Genomic DNA, 21,065 nt, shown 5'->3' with positions numbered 1-21,065 from the left:
AATGTATAAAAACAATACAAAATCATTATTTTAAAACTATTGAACGACATTATGATATGACGTACTTCCGGAAACTTCCTACTTCTCTGTTTATCTGTCTGATTTTACAGTGGGTTTCTTTTGACCGCCCCCTGTCGTTTTAAAGAATATCACAACGGTGAACGCAGCGAGTATAAAAGCCTCGTCCGTTTCGCAAGGTGTGTGTGCAGTCAGCGGAGGTGCGCGATGCGGCGCCAGGCGAAAGTATAATTCCATTTTAACGGAGAGAAAAGTCCAAGGCTTGGGGTGACTGATGATTAGCAAATCTCAAATGTCTTTTTTTACTATTTAAATCATGCAGTTTATGCACTGCAGGTTTACCCTAAAAATAATGATTAAGATAAAAAAGCACTATCTTTAAAATAGTAGTTATAGTACATAGTACATAATATTAGATTTTTTAGTGTGTAACTGCAACTTGTGGTTCATGTAATTTGTTTTACAATCATAATAACATTTACAGTGCATTTTATTTTGCATTTTTAATTGGTTTATGCCTAAACCGCATGCTTTAAAATGGTAGAAATTGGCATTTGAGACTTGCCAATCACATGAAGTCAGGTTGTGATATGATTTTTAATGTTCATTTTATTGATTAATATAAACCTTTATAAAAATATTGTATTCATCATGCAGCCTTTTTTCTTTTTAAGAAGTGGCCATTCAAAGTGAAACAGATTACAAAAACAAGCTTGTTTTAAATGTTCAGTGCTATGTTTTGTTTTACAGCATAAAGGCGCTCTAGTTAAACACTGCACAATCTAGCAGCTTTAAATTTTGTTATTAATATTGTGTGTAATTTGAATTGTAGAGCAAATAAAGTATCACAACTTATGTTCACAGCAGACCTCATTTAAATGACAATTTGGAAAAAAAAAACATGGAAACACAAAGGGGAATTGGTCTTTCAGGTTTTAACTTTACCACTACAATGCTCTATTAATAAACCTTTACATGAATGCCAAACTGTCTTGGCAATCAAGGACGTTTGCCTTTTTTTTTTTAATCATTAGACATCCATTACAAATCCTGCATTATAAACCTTAATTTGGGCTGTCAACTCGCTGGCTCATGACGTGGGCTAAATTGAGGAAAAATACACATCGGTTGATTTTCTTTTAATCCGACAACATTTCCTGTGACAGCTTCTTTTGTGAACCAGTTTCTCTGAATTCTTTTGTCATGACTACAAGATAATAAGGGCTTTCATTTTGTCTGACTAGAAAAACACTGTTGCTATTATAAACCCCGTTAGAAGATTTTGCCAGCATGTTAACATCAATTTGACAAGCGCTATTCTTAACTTTATTAGCAGATTGGACATTCGGATGTCAAAATAAAAGTCATGTTATATAATTTTATTTCCTGCATTAAGGATTTGGTATTGTGCGAGTTGAAGGGGACCTGTTGTGCTGCGTTGCACAAGTCTCAGGGGTAATTTGCTGCAGGTTCCTTGGAGATTTTCCTGTGGGGTTTTGTAATGAGGGCTTTCAATTAATTAGCAAAATAAGGTCTGTGGTAAACATAACTTATGTATACTTGAGTGTTTTGCTCTACGACAGCAACTGCATAAACCCACATCCCAACACATTTTGTCTTGTAACACATGGGCATCCCAGGGGTCATGGAATTTTTGGAATATAATGGAATTTTAAAAGGTCTCTTCCAGACATTGAAAGTCATGGAGTTTTATACATTTTATTTCATAGAATATTTTCGTTTGTCGTTTAATTTAATTCCTATTTATCAAAATTATTTGTACTATTATTTGTATAGTAGTACTGGTTGTACTACTATATCTTACTGTGTTTCTCATGCTATTTCATAAATTCTGTTAATCATTATGGTTAGGCTTTTTTTCCCACTGCTGGCAATCAAATGCAGGCACCAGGTTGTGCTTGTTAAAGAGTCCCTATAATGGGTTTATGAAAATGACCTTCCATACAGTGTGTATCACAGCTCTAAGTAAATGAAAACATCCAGCTGATGTTTAAACCTGAAAATGCACCTTGTTTAAAAATATTTAAAAAAAATTTTTAGGTCGAGTTACAGTTGTTTAAATGATTTGTTGTTCGTTGGGATCTTTTGCCTGTTCGTATCTATGTCGACATGAAACAAATATGAAGTCCCGGATCCGGTACAACATGAACGTGCCTCTCCTTTCAAACATTAGCGGAGTGTGGGTGTGTGTGGGACTGATCATGACTGAAAATGAGTGAACATCGAGTGAACGTTTTAGTGATTAATACAATAAACTACCCTGTAATGGGGCATTTGTTGGCCGTTTGTTAAAGGAATGATTGGAAAAGATTTTTGATGTATGGAGCTTTGAGTACTGACAAAGTTCTATTCACACATTGCATGTAAAATTGAAAATGCGACCCGTGCCGCTTTCTTCACCATTACATCTGCCATTTATCATTGCTATGGCCATCAGCTGTTTCTACACAAGTTTCAAGTTTCAAAATAGTCCCGCTTTTGCCACTGTTTGGGTTAATACTGTATACTGTCGTTGTTATGACCTCTGGTTAAGAATAGAACAATATGCTGGTGTTAAACTGCATTGCTTTAATGCATTTCTGCATTGGACTCACATATATACTTTACACTCTGGCTACTTCAACAATGTTAGCGTATCTATCGGTCTCGCGCTGAACACAATCGACCAATCACTACAAACTGGCTCATTGGACCAAGCACAGATTAGCATCGCGACCAGCACAGATTAGCATCGCACTAAGGAGGGGTTTGAGAACAAATGAATCGCTGAACGAATCGTGGGAGTCGTTGGGATAATTGGGTAATAACAAATGTAATCATAAGACAATGAAAGTGTTTTTTGACATTGCAAGCATATCACCCTGTTGTTGGGGACCCTCAAAACCAAAATATGACCTTTTAAAATGCATAATATAGGCTGTCTGTAGCTCTTTTTTTTTTTTTGTCTGCACAGTGCTCAACCAGTCCCTTCTGGATGTTGTGGACCTTTTTTTCTTCTGTTTTTTTACAATTAAAATCTCAAGGGAACCAGTGGCAACTTAATCTTCTGGATTCTGACATCAAAGTAGGGTGAAACCTGTAGAAGTGTGCTTCAGAAATGTATTTATTGGCTCTCTATAAAAAGCAGTGATTGGGTTTCTAGCATTGATAGACTGGTTGTGTACACTCATCGGCATTCAAACATCATGTAAAAGTGAATTTTGCATAATAGATCCTCTTTAATATGCAGACTGTCTCTTAACCAGATTAACCCACTGCAAACTGGGTCACTTGTACAATGATTAATAACACTTCAGATATGTGCCGTTCAGTCTGAATTTCATTATGAAGGGATTTCCATAATGGTCTGTTTATCTGACCTGGATTCAAACTGAGCTGTGTGAATGTTAAATGTGAAGACCTGCATGTCTTATCACACACTTTATCAGCCTTTTTTAATCTTCAAGGTACTTGTCAGATGATCGAGCGGAAAGTTATGTTAGCATTTTAAGTAACCAAAAGCAGAGTTTCAGTAGAAATAATGAATGTGAATGAGCAGTGTGCTGGCAGATGAATGCTTTTACTCACTCATTGTTTAAATCTGTCTGATTCAGATTCATAATCGTTATGAAGGGAAAGACATCTCCAAGCACAAGAGGAACCTTGTCATAGCCGGCGGAGTGACTTTATCTGTCATTGTGTCTCCAGTGGTTGCTGCTGTTACTGTTGGTAAGTGGAATTTTTTTTTTTAATTTTTTTTTTTTTTTTTTTAAAGGGGAAATTTTGATTTTGATTTAGCATTTTGTACTCCTTATGAAAACACCAAATCTGTTTGTTCGGAACTCAAAACCTAAGGTATTACATGCAATTACTTAAGTTGAATTTTTTTCCAGTAAAAAAAGAAATATAAAAAACTTTTTTTTAAATATTGCTTAAATTGTACTTGAGCATTAAAAGAAAATATAGTTAAAGATTTTAAACAAATGTTTTATTTTATTACCAAAGCTCATCTTGTGGTGCTTGTTACTACTAATTAACACAAGTGTGTGTTTTAGGCAGACCACAGGCAGTCATGGCTTAATCTTTATTTAATCTAATTTTAATTGCTATAATAAATCCTGCATGTTTCACTTTTGTGTCACTGGTTGTGAATGCTCTTAAAGGGATGGTTAAACCTAAAATGAACATTTCATCATTTACTTACCCTACACTTGTTCCAAACCTGTTTTTTTTTTTTCTTCTATTGAACACAAAAGAAAGATATAGTAAAGGATGCTGGTTGCTGGGAAATATTGACTCCCATAATAATACTTCCATAGTGACGTCCATGATAAATTCCATAGTTTCCTTATAACAGAACTCAGTGGGTATCCTAAACCCGCATTCTTCAAAATCTTCCTTTTGTGTTCAATAGAGGAAAGAAATTCAAAAAGGTTTAAAAATACATGAAGGGGAGTAAATGATTTTTGGGTGAATTTATATTTTTGAGATGAGAATGTACCATTTTATTTAGTAAATTGTTAACTGATGTCTGGGGGCTTTCTAGAACAAATGCTGTCTTAATGACCAAATCATTCAGTGTGTTTGCAAACTGATTGAACAGTTTAACTGATAACAATATGCTCATTCTGTGTATTTATATTCTACAATCATATTCGAGAGTGGGTTTTTTACAGCTCAAAATAATGAGAAACATGTTTTTTATGAAATGATTTAGAAGTATAATATTATGCTTTTAGATGTAGTGAAGTAAAAATGTAAGTTTTCCAAAATTAAAATGCTACAATAAAGTACATATACTTAAATATGAAATACACTGTGCCGAAATACTTTATCAGTTACATTCTATTGCTATTGCTCATCTCATTGCAATGTCCACACAATTGCAATTGGCCTTTCTAGCCTTCTGAGCAGCTTCATCATAATTAACATGAACTCTATTTTGTTACCATTTGTTACTGCTTTTTAAACTAGTATAAAACAAATTGATTTCAGCTAGTTGTTTAGCATCACATTTCTCTAAATGTGGTATACCAAAATAACTGAAATTAAAATTGTTGTGAAGACAAAACGTGTAACAAAGTTACCTAAACTGTAGCTAAAATAAAATTTTATAAGCATTATTAAAGGGCATGCTCACTGTGCTGAAGCCCGATTGTCTCCCTCCCCTATCCCCCGACGGCCTGCACTCACACTGTCGTTTGCCTTTCAAACCCGAGCATGCTTGCGTCATTGCAACTGTTCAGTTTAATAGGAAGAGAATCGCTCTTGCTTCGTACAGTGGCAATTGCTTTGTTATATCGTTTTAGTTGTTTGGGATGCAGTGACAAAGTCCAATATTTTGCCGAACAGATCCACTACTTTTGACCCTAAATCACATAACTGCAAAATAAAAAATAAAGACATTCTAAATATCAATAAAAGTTATGTCTTTGGGGTGAACAGGCTTTTACATTGTTGTTTTGTTATAGATCAAGCTCTGGTATTTCCTTCAGCATATGCAAATCTGATTGTTAATCTCTCAGGTTTAAAGGTGGCTGTATGCGTTGCGTATTAGCAGTTGTGTAACCATTATATTGCGTGTCTGCAGGAATAGGAGTGCCCATCATGTTGGCATATGTCTATGGTGTGGTGCCCATCTCTCTGTGCCGCAGCGGTGGTTGCGGTGTGTCTGCGGGCAACGGTAAAGGTGTTCGTATCGAGTTTGATGATGAGAACGACATGAACCCTGGCACTGGAGCTGCTGTGACTGGTAAGTGTATCTCACTAAAGGCAAACTCACGGCTGTTCTTAACACATTTATAAATCTTAATGTCACACGCTGTTTAAAAAAAGCCCTCAGAGTCTGTCCTTCTCTGTGCCAGTCTGTTATTCACTGGTTCTGTCTTGACTGTCACTCCCTCAGGATTCGTCTATCATATTTCACACTTTCACTCCGCCTCGTTCATCTTTAATGCAAATGTGTGAAGTGTGCTCTAGTTTGAAGTGCACTTCCTGGAGTGTGCTAGATTGTGTTAGATTTTACTGTGTAATACGGGTCTCACTAGACTCTGAGTGAAGGTGAACCATATTAAGAGACCAGAAATAATGTTAAGACCTTGAGTTTATCCTTATCTAGACATAATTGCTGATACTCCGGGATCAAGTAGCTTAATTTCTCAAACGCCAAATAATTCCTCCAAAGCTGGGGTAACACTGGGAACAAGCAAATTTTGTTCTGATGTGCCGTGCGTGCTGGAGGAAAATATAATTAGAAACAAGCTTGACTTATTTAAAGTTTTCTGCATTTTTTTCTGGATTCTTTTTAGAAATCCAGACATTTTTAGTAATCAAAAGAATGACAAATAATCTGTGCATGAAATGGAGATTTTATTATTATAAATAGAGTTCTCTTTCTTTTTAAAAAACATTTAAAATAAAATGAGATCTGGAGGGCATGAAAACAGGCTCTTAAAGCACTAGAGCTTTGTTGATACTCACCTCCTATAGTAAACCAGTTGTGGTGATTAGAACAGGCTGACTTTTGCAAGTGTGATGCGGCCTACTAACACCACACACATGTAGAAAAAAAAATAATACAAAAAAATGTAAATCATGAACACAAAAATATATGATATGCAGTATTCTTTAACATTTTAAGAAGTGTTAATGACATTCAATTTTCCAATGGAGACAATTGAAAAAAAGAAAATTTTGATATTTAAATGTATCATTCACAGACACTAGTACAAACTAATTTAATGCTACATTTTAATTTACCTACTTAAATTCCTATTTTATATAGTTCTGTTCTTGCTGTTTGTTTGTTTCCATGATGCTTCAAACCTCTATGAATGACTATAAATGTTGCCTTTGTATCTTAATAGACACCACTTCAGTAGCAGAGACCAGGCAAAACCCCAGCATTGGTGAGGGCAGTGTAGGAGGTCTGACAGGCAGTCTGAGTGCCAGCGGGAGCCACATGGAGCGTATTGGAGCAATGAGAGACAACCTGAGTGAGAACGCCAGCACTATGGCCCTTGCTGGAGCCAGCATCACTGGCAGCCTGTCAGGAAGTGCCATGGTCAACTGCTTCAACAGGTCAGTGACACCTGTCTACAGGTTAATTTGTGCTTTATTATACAATAAATGTCATTAAATTGTATTTATTTTGTGATGTACTATGTAGACACAAATTTAAAATCAGTGTTGGGGAGGTTATTTTGAAAATGTAATCGATTACACATTACAAATGACCCTGTTTAAAGTGTAATAAGTAGTTTAACTTTTTAATTATTTTATAAAAGTAAAGTAACTGATTACATCTGATTACTTTATGATTACTTAAATTTTTAATGGATATTTTCAACTAAATCATTTTCAAGCATTTATACCAAGCAGGTGTCACCTTACAATAGCTGTTTACTGTTAGAATTTCAAACTCTCTGTCGGCACCAGTGGTGTAGTGGTTAATGCTACGACATATGCACTCCGGTGCTCGCGGTGACCCCGGTTCCATTCCGCCTCGCGGTCCTATGCCGATCCTTCCCCTCTCTCTGCTCCCCATGCTTTCCTGTCAATTCTCGCTACTGTCCTGTCAAAATAAAGGTGAAAACCCCGGGAAAAAAAAAAAAAAAAAAAAAAAAAAAGAATTTCAAAATCTCTCATTAATTAAATTAAGATTATATTCATTTAATTTTAAAGTACAGCCATCACAAAACCACACCTTATAACAAAAAGTGTTTACTGTTGTTACAAAATAAAAATGTTAGTTAGTTGTGCAGGGTAATTTTTGTGGCATTTGCAATATTAAAAATACATCCAAGCCATTTTTTGCAATTTTCATTTTTAAATCGAAGCAACTTAAATCCAAGTCAATCATATTTTAGTGATCAATAAAACTGTCTATGAAACATATGAGGCATATTTGTTCAGTTCAATTATTTACTGTGAATATGATGCTGTACCAAACAGAAACAAGCTATATATAGTATATAACGGCAAAAGCTAATCCAATAACACTAGGTGTTACACATTTAAAATACAATAGTAATTTATAGAAAAGGGAGATTATTAGGAGTAAGCATTATATTGCATATATTTTACAACTCTTCATTAATGAATTACACTACATAATGTAGTAGCATTAGTAACTATCATGAACTTATAGTAATTACTATAGTGTACTTTATCTTTTACTACATTAAACTATACATATAGACCTCCTCTCCCTCAGTCATCTTTCCATCAAGCAAATTTCTTGTGTTATCCTTGACGTCACCGACCAGAGCAAGAGGTGGCAGTAACGCAACAAAAAAAATTGTTGTCGAACACCGAAAAACGGGTAGAAGAAGAAATCATCATTCTCGCTGCCATATGGCTTTAATTTCATCGGCTAGACTCCGGCCTCACAGGCCTGTGAATGCCGGTGCTGGCACTTACTGATCAGCGATCGGAAAATGTAGCTTGTGTGGACGCGACTTCGCTGCTCCACTAATAAAATAGTTTCTCTTCTGAAAAGCTAGAGCATTTAGAAAGTAGCGATGCTAACTCTACCATGCTGCTGAGAAATGTAGTTATAGCAGAATAGCACCGCTTTAATAAATGGCCTTAGCAGAAGGCATCTTGCTTATCAAAAAGAAGCAAAGCAACAGATTCATATTATTTAACATATTTAGATGCAACCCCATTTGTAATCTTTAACATTTTCATAAGTAACTGTAATTTAATACACATTTTTTCTCCGTTTCTGTAAAGAATTACTGTTACTTTTATTTTGTAATTAAATTACGTAACGCTGTTACGCTGTTAACGCTGTAACTAGTTAAAATGCACTACATACTCTGCAAGGATGATTTCATAGGTACTCCCTCATTTTACTTCACTAAAGGCTGAATTATACTTTTGCGGCGAGTTATTGCTGTAACATGCGGCGCATGCCTTGCATATTTTCTTCTGTTTGTGTTGCTCTGACAATACCGCTAGCTAGGAGCGGGGTTTCTATACTTCTATATTCCTCTGTGTGGGTTTTATTTGTTGGTGTTGTGTTTACACCGGAAATACCTGTAATGATACCTTACTGTACAAGTAGCTTAAACTGGCTCATTCAGAGGCAGAAACCAGTGTCTGTGAATTTTAATCATAAGGTAAACAAAACAAAAGTGTGTATCTGGACTCCTTCACGGGATTTGACGCTTGTTAAACGCTGAATTTATCGGGCTCGCTCCTCTTTCATGTCTCTCAGTCCCACCCACAGTCATCCATTCTACCAAGCTAACCAATCACAGAGCTTGTGTAACATGTTGTCATGACATGTAGTTAAAGTTTTTTTTGAGAGGTGCGCGTCGGGGTCGGCCTCAGCCATGGCGCAGGGCACGTGCACTCAACACAGAAGTATACATCAGCCTTTAGTCCCTGCTACATCAGGGGTGTCCACAGTGGAATGAACCACCAATTACTCTTATATATGTTTTATGTGGCAGATGCCTTTCCAGCCACAATTCATAGATAATGTTTAGTGAAACAAATTGCCTAGAATCTTATTGACCTCACATGTGACTTTAATGGAATTCAAGTGCATTCAAACAAGATCTTGAGCCAAAACTCATCGATTTAGTTTAAAATCATAGTTGTCCTACAAGTTTGTTTATTCAGAAGTACTTGCATGTATCACATGGCATGATCCCGTAAACGAATGGAAGCCATTTTGACCAAATCACAACACAAGTGCTCATATGAATGCACTTTAAAGGGTTTGTTCACCCAAAAGTACAATTTCTGCTATTAATTAGACCACTGTCATCGTGTTTTAATTTCCCGATACTCTAGCTCATCTTCAGTGCACAAATTAATGTATTGTAGATGAAATATAAGAAATTTCTTATCCTCCATAGAAAGCAACAATCCAAAGACTGTCTTTTTTTTTTTTTTTAGATTTATTAGATTTCATCTAATAAATCTTGATTTGTGTCCCAAAGATAATCTCAGGGAATTGCAATGAGATGGGGTGACTAACTAATAACAGCAATTTAATTTGTGGTTTAAGACCAGGTGGGAACATGGCTTTGATCTGAGCAGTCAAACTGCATTACAGGAACTTCTATAAACACATTCAGGTTTGGTGTGACCGTGCTTTAACGGTGCTGCTTGTGTCTCTCAGATTGGAGGTTCAAGCTGATGTTCAAAAGGAGCGTTGCAGTCTGAGTGGAGAGTCTGGTACCGTCAGTCTGGGGACAATCAGTGACAACGCTAGCACCAAAGCAATGGCTGGATCCATTCTCAACGCCTACTTGCCTATGGACAGGTCTGTTGAACAAGTCTAACGGTAGTTTTACAAGCATAGTTCAGTGAATTTGTTTATTAGTGTTGTAGAAAGCCAAGCTTTAATTAATGGGTTATTTATTTATTGATTTTGGAGCAGAGATGGGAACAGTGTGGAGGTGCAGGTGGATGTGGAATCTAAAAGAGGGAAGCTCCGGCACCACAGTGGCAGCAGCAGCATGGATGACGGCAGCAGTGGAGGCCCCGGGGCGAGTGCTTGCCCCTCTGGCTGTCTTCACGACGGCAAATGCGTCACTTCTCGCTGGGCCAAGGAGCCATCCTCCACTTCATCCTCATCATCTGGCAAGAAGAGTAAAGGAAAGCTGCGCAAAAAGAGCGGCGGAACCAAGATTAATGAGACACGCGAAGACATGGACGCACAGCTGCTGGAGCGCCGCAGCACCAACTCCAGCGAACTAGACTCTCCTTCTCTGAGCGGCAGCCTTCCGTCTGTGGCCGACTCGCACTCCAGCCACTTCTCAGAGTTCAGCTGCTCTGACCTGGACGCCTGCAGACCTACATGCTACGAGTCTCACATCCGCCATCCCAACACAGGCGGAGCGGTCAGCCCTCTTCCCGAAGTCGAAAACGACCGGCTGGAAAACTGTCCTGCTTCTGGGAGCCTCCCTCAAGCTATGGTAGCCCCAATCTCCCCCGATGGGGCGGCAGAGCGTCCTCTGTGCTACATTGCAGAGGAGAATGTGAGTTTAATGTGTGCGGCTAATGCGAGCCAGAGCTCGCCTAAAGAACGCAATAACAACCTTCCTCAGCCAGCTAGCCCTGTGCGCAACACCTGCATTCAAACCGAGATATAACCAGACGGGTCGACTTCACCCAAAATGCTTTCACAGCTAACCTCAACGCCCATTTTATTACCAAGGATTGCACACTGAATTGAAGATTTTGTTTTGGTGTTCTTCTTCGGGGGTTACGTGGAGGTTTTAACGTCCTGGTCTGATGGTCGATTGTTGAAATGTTGGAGAAGGCGCACCACTTTTTACACTGGTCAAGGGCAGGTTGTGCCTTGAGGTTTCAGAAAGTTGACCAAAGGTTACAGTTTGATTACCAGGCTTTGTTAAGACCTGTCGGTCTGCGCTTCTAGTTGGTCTAAAGCTTGGATATGGTTCGGAAAGTCAACAGATGAATGTAAGGCGGCAAGTGATGCACAGATACTGAGGATGATGATGCTGTTGATGATGTAGCTGTCAATCACATATGCCTCTTTCAGTGTTCTGGGTCGCTCTGATGAACAAGTACATAGATGAATCTCGCAAAAACGTCTTGCATAGTTCAACCCAAAATTAAAACCAGAAGAATGAGAAGAATGTGAAATAAAGCCTGTATTTAGAACAGGTTAGATCTGTGCTGACACAATTTCATGGTGATTAAAGAGGGAGTTCACCCAGAAATTAAGCCAGCTCTAAACCTGTCTGTTCTGTGGGACATATCGACATTTTGAAGCCTGTTAGCAGCCAAACAGTTTAGTCCCTCATTGACTTTCATTGTATTTAATGGGATCCAAAACTACTACTTTAAAACGTCATCATTTAAGTTCCACTAGAGATATTTTGCAGGTTTGAAATGGCATGAGGGAGTGTGAACTGTCCATTTAAGCATATTTCTCTTTATAATTTCTAATTTAATGTGTCAGATATTTTGGCTTTCTTTTATTTCTCTTGTAGGTAGTGATAATTCTCATTCTTATTACGATAATACAGTATTTTTTTATCTCCCTGTATTACCATAGAACAATTATTTCAATCACCATAAAGGCAGTACTGCAAATAGTACCATGACTTGCATTTATTAGTTTTATTGCAGTAATAAGAGTGAGATTTGTTTGCCAAAAAAAAAAAATGCAATATTTTCCTAAAAAAATTTCAGAAAGTCTTTTTCTTTAAGTAACATTTCCTTGATTTTGGGTTGGAATATGACATGACGTGTTCTTGACAGAGTTCATGTTACTGACCCGTGTATTCAGGCACCTTCACCACACATGTACACACATATACGCTCAGTTACCCAGCATATAGCTTTAGTCTGAGGAACCTGCACCTATTCAAAGGCAACGAGCAAGTTGAGAGGGAACCGACTCCCTTTTTTTTTTCCTGAGATGATACAAGATGAGCCCATGAGGGACCAGGCAATAGCAGATATTTCCCTATTCACAGCAGTGATTCTTGTACATGGTTGAGTGTTTAATTTTAGTTTTTTTTTTCATCACTGCTTGTTTTCCATTTTTGCGGGGAAAGTAGATGCTTTTGAGTTGAAGAAGCACTGAGAAGCTGAATGAAGTCGTATTGCGCCCCCTGCTGGTAAGATGGGGATAATTGACCAAACCCTCGTCTGGCATGTTTCAAACAAAGTTTCTTCAAAGCCAATTTAATGCTAATTTTCAATAGAGTTACTGTTTTGGGTGCAGTGGGTTTATATTTATGAAGCGGAAGGATTTGCATTGTTTATAAAAGAGAAAAAAAAAAACTACGTTCATTGTAAAGGATAAGATGGTAATCGCATTCAGGTTGTTTAAGTGATTATTTCTCTCTTTATTGTCATGTTTGTATCTGTATTGACTCATGGTGCCTTTTGGATCATAGAAAAACTGTTTGTTTCTCCGGTTTGTGTCTTATTAATTGAAATGTAATGGATGAGGCTGCATTGAATGTTAGCGAGGCGGCGTGGCATGGTTTCCTATCGTCTCTGTGCGCACGGTTATAAACTACACAACCGACCGCCTACCAAAGACAGCACTCAGGCTCACTGACGACGACGACGACTCGTCTCTTCAACACGCTCACCTCCTCGTCTCCTCGCCTTGTGTATGTGCGTGTGTGTGTGAGAGTGTGTGTTTGCACTGTTCATCCCAGTCCTGTTCGCGTCTACAGCCGGGTCTCTTCCAAGAGTGGACTTTTCTTGCTGCCGTTCTGGTGCTGCTCAGTAATCTCTCGGAACTGATCCAATGCCACAAGCTGCTTTGTTTTGTTGTTTATTGTTCTTTCTGTTTCTTTAGTGTTTTTTTTTTCTTACGTTTTGAGCCTTCCTGCCCATTTCTGTTCGAATATTACTTCAGAGAGTAGGGCCGTTTGATTTCTAACTTGTTCAAAACAGCTTGATATTTGTATATTTGCTTTATAATATGCGTGTAAATGCATATCTAAATGAAAATAAAAACATGAATCCAGATGTGCGTGTGGTATTTGTTGTTCATTTTTACGCAGCGGGGTGAAGAAGTGATGGGTTAGTTCACCCAGAAATTTGAAATGTCGTTTGCTCACCCCCATGTACAGGGTGGGCCATTTATATGGATACACCTTAATAAAATGGGAATGGTTTGTGATATTACCGTCCTGTTTGTGGCACATTAGTATATGTGAGAGGGCAAACTTTTCAAGATGGGTGGTGACCATGATGGCCATTTTGAAGTTGACAATCTTGGATCCAACTTTTTTGTTTACTTTGATTAAACAGTCTCTCGATCATTGCATGTAAAGATTTTGGATCTTCTTGAACATTTTCAATGCTTTCTAACAAGTGGTGTAGTGGATCACAAATCTCTCTGTTTGGATTACATAATGGTTTATGAGTCACGGATCGGACCATTTTTCAGATCAGCCAAAAAGAGGAGACAAATGTAATTTGCTTTCTATTTATCACAAAAACAGCACTGCAAGACACTTCTAGTTTTATCAAACAAAACTTAGAACCTGTCATTTTATTAAACTAAAAAATAAAGAAATAATCATCTGAATAAAAATAAATTGTAACATATTTAGGACTTTAAAATATTCACTGTTAAAATTGTTGCTGATAGAGCTAAATGTAGAAATCTAACATTATAATTTGTACAACCCACATTTATTTTTAGTCTTATTTTTAATAAATGAGTTTATTCACTCACAAAACTTAATGTTTCATTGCTAGATGTGTCATTTTTGAAGAATTATTCGGTGGCATATTTTTGATTGCTGGTTGTCGCCACCTATTGGTTACATAATGTAATTGCTGCCTACAACTTTTATTTTTAAGCACAGATTTGAATCTTTACCATAAACACCAGTGGTTTTATCTAAACTATAAACTGTTCTCCCAGTACTTCCGTGTTCTTTGACTGTTTGTAACTTTATAGCTAACTAAGACTAAAGACTCAATCTCTTTTTTGATTTTTGCGTTTTCAGATGTGAATGCAGCGATTTGAAGAATTCATAAACATATGCAAGTCACCATCATTTATGTTGCATGTTGAGATCTCCATCTTTTATTGATTAATCTTAATTTCATTTTACACTGAATGCATTAATGCAGGCTAAACAAGTAATGACAGAAAACACCTTTAAAAACCTAAGAAACCCACCACAGCTCAAATAACCCACCACAACTACATCATTATTATACTTTACAGGAAAGCCTGTATGCTTTTATACATGTGATTTGAATGACATGAGAGGTGATCTCTTTGCAATCGTTACTAATTTAGGATTAATCTACGAGAAAAAAAAATGTAATAATCCTCTGCTCACGTTTGTTCAGAACCATGGGTTGTGATCCATTTGGTTCATGGATCAATCGTGATCCGTCGCATCCCTATTTCTAACGGTTTGCTGCATTTATAAAGTGCCCGTGTCTTGAGGTAGTTCAGTATGATGTGGTTTCTATGATCTGATTGGACAGGAATCACAGGACTGGATTTTTACTCAGCCAATCCTCATAGACAGGAATAAATAAAATAGCGACTGCATGTTGAAGTAGTGGAGTAAAAGTATCGATGCAACACTAAAAATGTACTCAAGGGAAAGTAAAAGTAAATTTTTTTAAAAACGAAGTGAATTACAATTCCTGAGAAAAACCAATCATGCAGTAATTGAAGTATTTGTAATTTGCTACTTTACACCACTGCTTAAATCCCACACGTTTGTTACAAGTGGTAAAACGTAAATGGCCTAATTTTTCTTTTTGGTCTGACCTTTCAAATCTTAAGCATGTCATTTGTGTGTTGTCTGACATAGAGTGAATTTGGGTAATCTGGGACACCTAAGCTTCAGTGTGTATATTTCTGTTTATTTAAGGGCGCGTGTCAATCAGAAAGCTCTCATGCATGACAGGATTCTGACTAGACTAATGTTAAGGACATAAACCGGTCATAAATAAGACAATGTTCCCAGTTGTTGTCAAATCATGTTTGTGATCTATTCATGTACCTAAATATGTATTAAAGCGTTGAAAACGTTTTAAAGATTTTTTTTCTTTCGGACATTTTTTGTTGTCCCACATTTCTCAAATATGATAGATAACGGGGACAGCATGGTTTAAGTAATCTGGGACAATCTTTGAATGGGAGATTTATGCATTTAAAGACTTTATATGTTTAACGACTACAAAGATGGAATGTACAATCTTCTGTACACACACACACACACTATTTAAAAAAGAAAAAAGGGTTTGTCATGCATAAATATGACAAATATATATATACGTTTTAGCCCAATATGCCTCGGACTACGAAGTGACCTGTCCCAGATTATTAAATTCAGGCAGAACTTTTGTTTTTGACACAAAAATACTTCTAGGTATCGACAATGTGTTTTCTTAGGTGGTTAGAAAACATCTTAGGTATTTTAGGAAAGTCTAATATGTGATTCTAATTACTTAGATAGACATTGAAATAGAGAGCTGAAGGCTAAATTGCGAAAAGTGTCCCTGATTACCCGAATTCACCCTATCTTTCACTCATCGGATTGTTTCCATATCCCCTGTTCCCATCCCCTGTGTCAATGTTGTGTCTTGCCGGTGTGCTTATGCTAGATTGGGCTGTTTTTTTTCCCGTCCTGTTCTCACTTTGCTCTAATCAAGAGCAAGAGGGTGTTTTTTTTTTCAGCCTAACTCTCCTCATGTATCTTACTTCCCTTTCTAAATGCTACCTCCTATGACCTGTCTTCCCCTGAAAATTGTGATGTTTGTGTATGGTGGGAGGGGTTCAATTTCACTACACGAAAGTGTATGTAACTAATAAAGGCCTGATTTTGATTTAATTTAATGTTTTGAAAATATCATTCGTTATATTCCCCTATAATGATTACAGAATACTACATTTCAGGCCCATAGCCAGGAGGGGTTCGGGTAATTTCAATCAAATCAAATGTACTTTTTACAAGAAAGGCAAGAAAAATTTTGAGGTTCTTTTATTATTATTATGTTTTATTTTTTATTATTCAAACAGCCAATTTCTGATTGAGGACAGTTGAATGTTCTGGCCAGTTTGTAGGCTAAGGCTATATTGTACAGTTTTTAATTTAAACTTTAACAGATTTTAATTTTTTGAATGATTTATGATGTAATAAATTTGTATTTTAAAAATAAGTATTCATTTTTTCTTTATTCAAAATCTTGAGGAAATATTTTGGTACATTAAATGTGTCATTATGATGACAATCTAACAAGCCAATACAGCTAAAATAGTGCTTAAAACATCGCTAAAATACAGTATTAAATCTTAAACATTATAAATGGGGTGAATAACTGCAAAAAGGTCCACATTTTGAGGAAAAAGAACCTCCAGGCTGGCTACGGGCCTGCATTTTAAGTTGAGGTCAACTCAGAACGCCTCTGATTGGCTCAGGCCTGGCGCTACGGGGGGGCAAAGGGGGGCATTGCCCCCTCAGAAAGAATTTGTGCCCCCCCCCCCGTTTTTTATTAAGGATTGTTCAATCAAACTGAAAATTCTTTCTCTCATTAATAATTAACAACCCCGTCGTTCCAACCTTCAGAACACACATTTAAATATTTTAAAATATATGACATAGCAATTGAATCATGAAAATGGCTATATCATGATGGACAGTGCTTTATAATAACAATAATAATTCCTTACATTTCTTTAGCGCTTTTCTTGGCACTCAAAGCGCTTTAGACATGGGGGAATCTTCTCATCTACTTTTTCATTTTCTTTTTTTTTTAAATGCAAGAAAGAACATTACAAAGATATAATATGAACAAAGAGACAAAGAGGGTTAAATAAATAGAATTCCAGCAAATTAAACAAGTTTAAAGGATTTACACTAAGAAAGAGTTTTAAATGCAGTGTAATGGTTAGAGTCTTTTAAAGAGTTCACATACATTTCAAAGTCCTTTCTGAAAATAAAAATAACGGTGTTTCTTTAAAAATTTACATTTATAGATGTAAAATTTTGTTTAAAAAAGCAATAAATCAATAATACATTTACAATGAGAAGGTTTTACACTCAGAGAGTAACCAAAGAATACAATTTTTGGGGAAATACAGAAGTTTGGAAATAAGAATTTTTTAATGAAATTGGAAAAGTCAACCCAAAACACTTTACAGCATTTAGGGGAAATATTGTTATTAAATTTAGCTAGTTTGGTATTTATTGGGTAGCAATCTCCTCATCTACCACCAGTGTAGCATCCACCTGGATGAAGCGACAGCAGCCATTTTCCACCAGACCGCACACCACAGAGAGAGAAGAGTAATGAAGCCATTTATGATATGGGGATGGTTAGGAGGCCATGATGGACAGAGACCAGAAGGTAAATTTGGCCAGGATGCCGGGGTTAAACCCGTACTCTTTTTCGAAAGACATTCTGGGATTTTAGGGTATATGCTGAAGCATGCTAATAGGACTTTTAATTTGCCAGTAACCTGGGCTTCCGGCAAACTGTATGCCAAAGGAAAAATCTGCACGTTTTTAAGGTCTGTTTTCTTTAATAATCATCGATCTTCACTGGGTGAGTGATATCCGATATGAAGTGGGTCTCAGATTGTACTAGAAGCACTGCATTAAATTAAATTATCCCCGCCATGTCTTTATAATATGAGCATTTATTTTTTACCCCAGTATATTCAATGGAGCGTCTGCCGATTCTGACGGGCGAGTGCGAGTAAAAGCCCTTTTGTCTCGTTTTACGCTTGAAAAACTAAATGAATGCCAAAGTTTATTTAACTGAATGTATTTTAATTACATCACAACATGAATGCTGTAAAAGGAACCGTATAAAATGGAAAAACACAATAACAGGTCACCGGAAGTTTATAAGTATATGGGAACAACACTAGCTCGGCATATACCCAATTATATTAATCTGTCTCCATATTCTACTGCATCCCAGAATATTACACAGCACCAAAAACGTAAAAAATATATTGAATATATTGAATATATTTTTGTGTATGGCACAAACGCCGTGACACAGATTCCCGAGTTTGTGCTCCAATCAGAGCCCTCTTCAGCGCTTGCCATGACAACAAGATAGCAGTGACGTGCCTTGTAAAAATTTGCATCTCCATACCTATAAAGCTCGTGTGCTCTCTGTCAGCGTTGTCAGTTCGCTCGGTGTTGCTGTTTGTACTTGACCAAGGTGAGTTCAATACCGACGGTACGAGTGGAGCCACGCCAATCTCACGAAGTCCGCTTCGTGAAGCTTCACTCGGGCCCGTCTGTGCTGTAGTTCCTTGTGGTTTGCGTACATAAACGCAACATCGCAAGGAATATTACGTGTTTGTTGCTCGAAATGTGCCGCCGAGCAACATCCAGTGAATACTGGCACGGCCTGGCGCCCGGTCTTCTCGTGCACTCCCTGGGGCGAGGCGGCCTTTGAGCCCTAGGCAGGGAACAAACAACCCCCGAGGACCCTCAGGGAAACATGGGGGGCCGGTAGTGGGACCTCGCTGCGAGGGTTATGGTGGGTGGGAGCAGCGAGGCCCACTCATCGTCTATTTTAAACTATAGTTTCAAACTTTAGTTTACTATAGTTTGAAATAGACACCATGGTAACTGTTATGATTTAACTTTATGCAAAGAGCTTAGAATGACCAAGAGCAACAGCCCCGGATTCCGCCGTTTTAAAGTGAAAGCGATCGGCCGTCCATTGGATCTCATTGCTGTCGCGATGGAAAGCAGCTGCTTTGTTTTTATTTAATTTATTCAAAAAGCGTGTTATTGTTTCCTAAATTGTAGTGTCGCCTCTTGGTGATTCTATGCTCTTTGCTCTTTGTCTGACTGTTGTAATGTTTTGCTTTGTTTTTCAGCTAAGCTGTTGAGCAAAGAAGAAATATTGAAGACATCAGTTGTAGACAACCGCGGGTTATAGTCACGAGCGCGCGCGTTATAATGTTTCCGGGTTGTTTTCTGAAAGTTTGTCTTGTTTGCATGTCAAACTAAATAAACTATACTCTTTCTAAACACCTGTCTCGTGTTTTATTTGTCCTCTACAGCAATGCACTGTCATGTAAGTCTGGTGAATTCATTTGTATGCAACATGGTTTGACAATACAGTAGTCTAACAAATAAATGGTTGTTATAAATGTACCTTCATTAGTCAACATTTGGTGTAGGTAATAAAAAGTTAATCAAAGATGTCCTAAGACATAAGGGTTATGTTATGTTTGTTTCATAACTATATTTAATATTATTCTGTATGATTAAAACCAGCAAATTATACTATATATTTAACATGTCATGAACTTACTGTGGTTTTAAAATATGCTTAATAAAATGTCCTAAGACAAGAATGGGTGTTGTTTTGATTTTATGGCAACCTACAGTAGGATTAAGGCTGACTACATCAGGTATAGGCTACATACATCATAGGGAGTTTTTTAATGACCCAAATCAAGTAAAACGTCTCTTACTCAAGTACTTTTAGCATGCAAAAGTCAAATTTAATAATATAAAATACAGTTTCCAACAACAAAATGTTGTCTTGTGAAAAAGACCAGTGTGGTGGTGAGAAAAAAGTAATATCAAGTTATATATATATATATATATATATATATATATATATATATATATATATATATATATATATATATATATATATATATATATATATATAAAAGAAGTTGAACAAGTTGTCATAATATTTAGTCATTAGATCATGTGACCGCTAGATGGCGCTCAATTAAAAGGAGCGTTCATTTCAAAGGAGCGCTACCCTGTACTAAAATGGCGGCTCTTTTGACGCATTCCTTCCAACCGAGAAACCTCTCACGTGCGCTGCAGGTAGGCAGAATGATGATCTTTTAAAAATATGTAATTTAGGCTATACTGCTATTTGCACATGCAAAAATAAACAACATAAAATATATTGTAGATCTATTTTAAGAGCTAAAATACAACATATCGAGTTTGTTTTGACTTGTTGCTCATGGCCCTAAAATGAAAATAACCTAAAAACAAGCTATTAAAAAAGGCTTAATAAATAAAATAATAAATAAAATGACGGGTAGGCCTAGTAACCTAATGGTTTATGTTGGTTTACAATATCACCAAAAAATCACACTTATGATAGCCTAAGATAAATCTTTGTTTTTAAATTTAAAATGATGAAAAAAAGTTACATAGCATATTGTGTTGCGTGTTATCCGTGCCAATATTTAACCAATTTTCACGGTAATAACATGTGAATTTTGGTATCTTTTTTAGGTATTTTTCTGGCTACACTAATGCCTTAAAATGTAACTAAGTGATTGTTTTGAATGACATTAGATTGTAACATTTAGCTTTTCCCTAACACTAATGTTGGTTGGATAATAGGCTACGTGAAGCGTGATGACTCGGTTAAGCTGATTTCACTATATTTATTTACCGGTTAAATGAATAGTCTGATTGTGGGTCAGCTTGCATGTGTGGGCATAATTTGACGTCTTTACCTTAAATTTTAAACATTGATAGGCCTTTTATTTGAAATAAAACGGAAATAAGGAGAATAACATGATTTAAAGCACTCGTTTGGCA

General features: G+C 36.8%; 1 protein-coding gene across 2 annotated transcripts in view; it reads left to right on the top strand.

Moving 5' to 3' along the window:
• The window catches only part of rnf19a (ring finger protein 19A, RBR E3 ubiquitin protein ligase), a 47,928-nt gene extending 34,428 nt beyond the window's left edge, over nucleotides 1–13,500 (top strand). Inside the window, exons 6-10 of one of the 2 annotated variants that reach the window (NM_001326695.1) lie at nucleotides 3,633–3,747; nucleotides 5,609–5,770; nucleotides 6,885–7,098; nucleotides 10,157–10,300; nucleotides 10,418–13,500. In NM_001326695.1, the coding sequence (NP_001313624.1) occupies nucleotides 3,633–3,747; nucleotides 5,609–5,770; nucleotides 6,885–7,098; nucleotides 10,157–10,300; nucleotides 10,418–11,132 (1,350 nt within the window). In that variant the 3' untranslated portion in view covers nucleotides 11,133–13,500. The remainder of the gene's footprint in view (nucleotides 1–3,632; nucleotides 3,748–5,608; nucleotides 5,771–6,884; nucleotides 7,099–10,156; nucleotides 10,301–10,417) is intronic. The other variant, XM_073930895.1, reaches the window with a different exon arrangement.
• Nucleotides 13,501–21,065: the final 7,565 nt, after the last annotated feature.

This window comes from Danio rerio, chromosome 19 (genome assembly GCF_049306965.1).
Source record: "Danio rerio strain Tuebingen ecotype United States chromosome 19, GRCz12tu, whole genome shotgun sequence".
In the NCBI taxonomy this organism is placed as follows: domain Eukaryota; kingdom Metazoa; phylum Chordata; class Actinopteri; order Cypriniformes; family Danionidae; genus Danio; species Danio rerio.
Note: the sequence above shows the minus strand (reverse complement) of the source record. Positions and strands in the feature narration are given on the sequence as shown.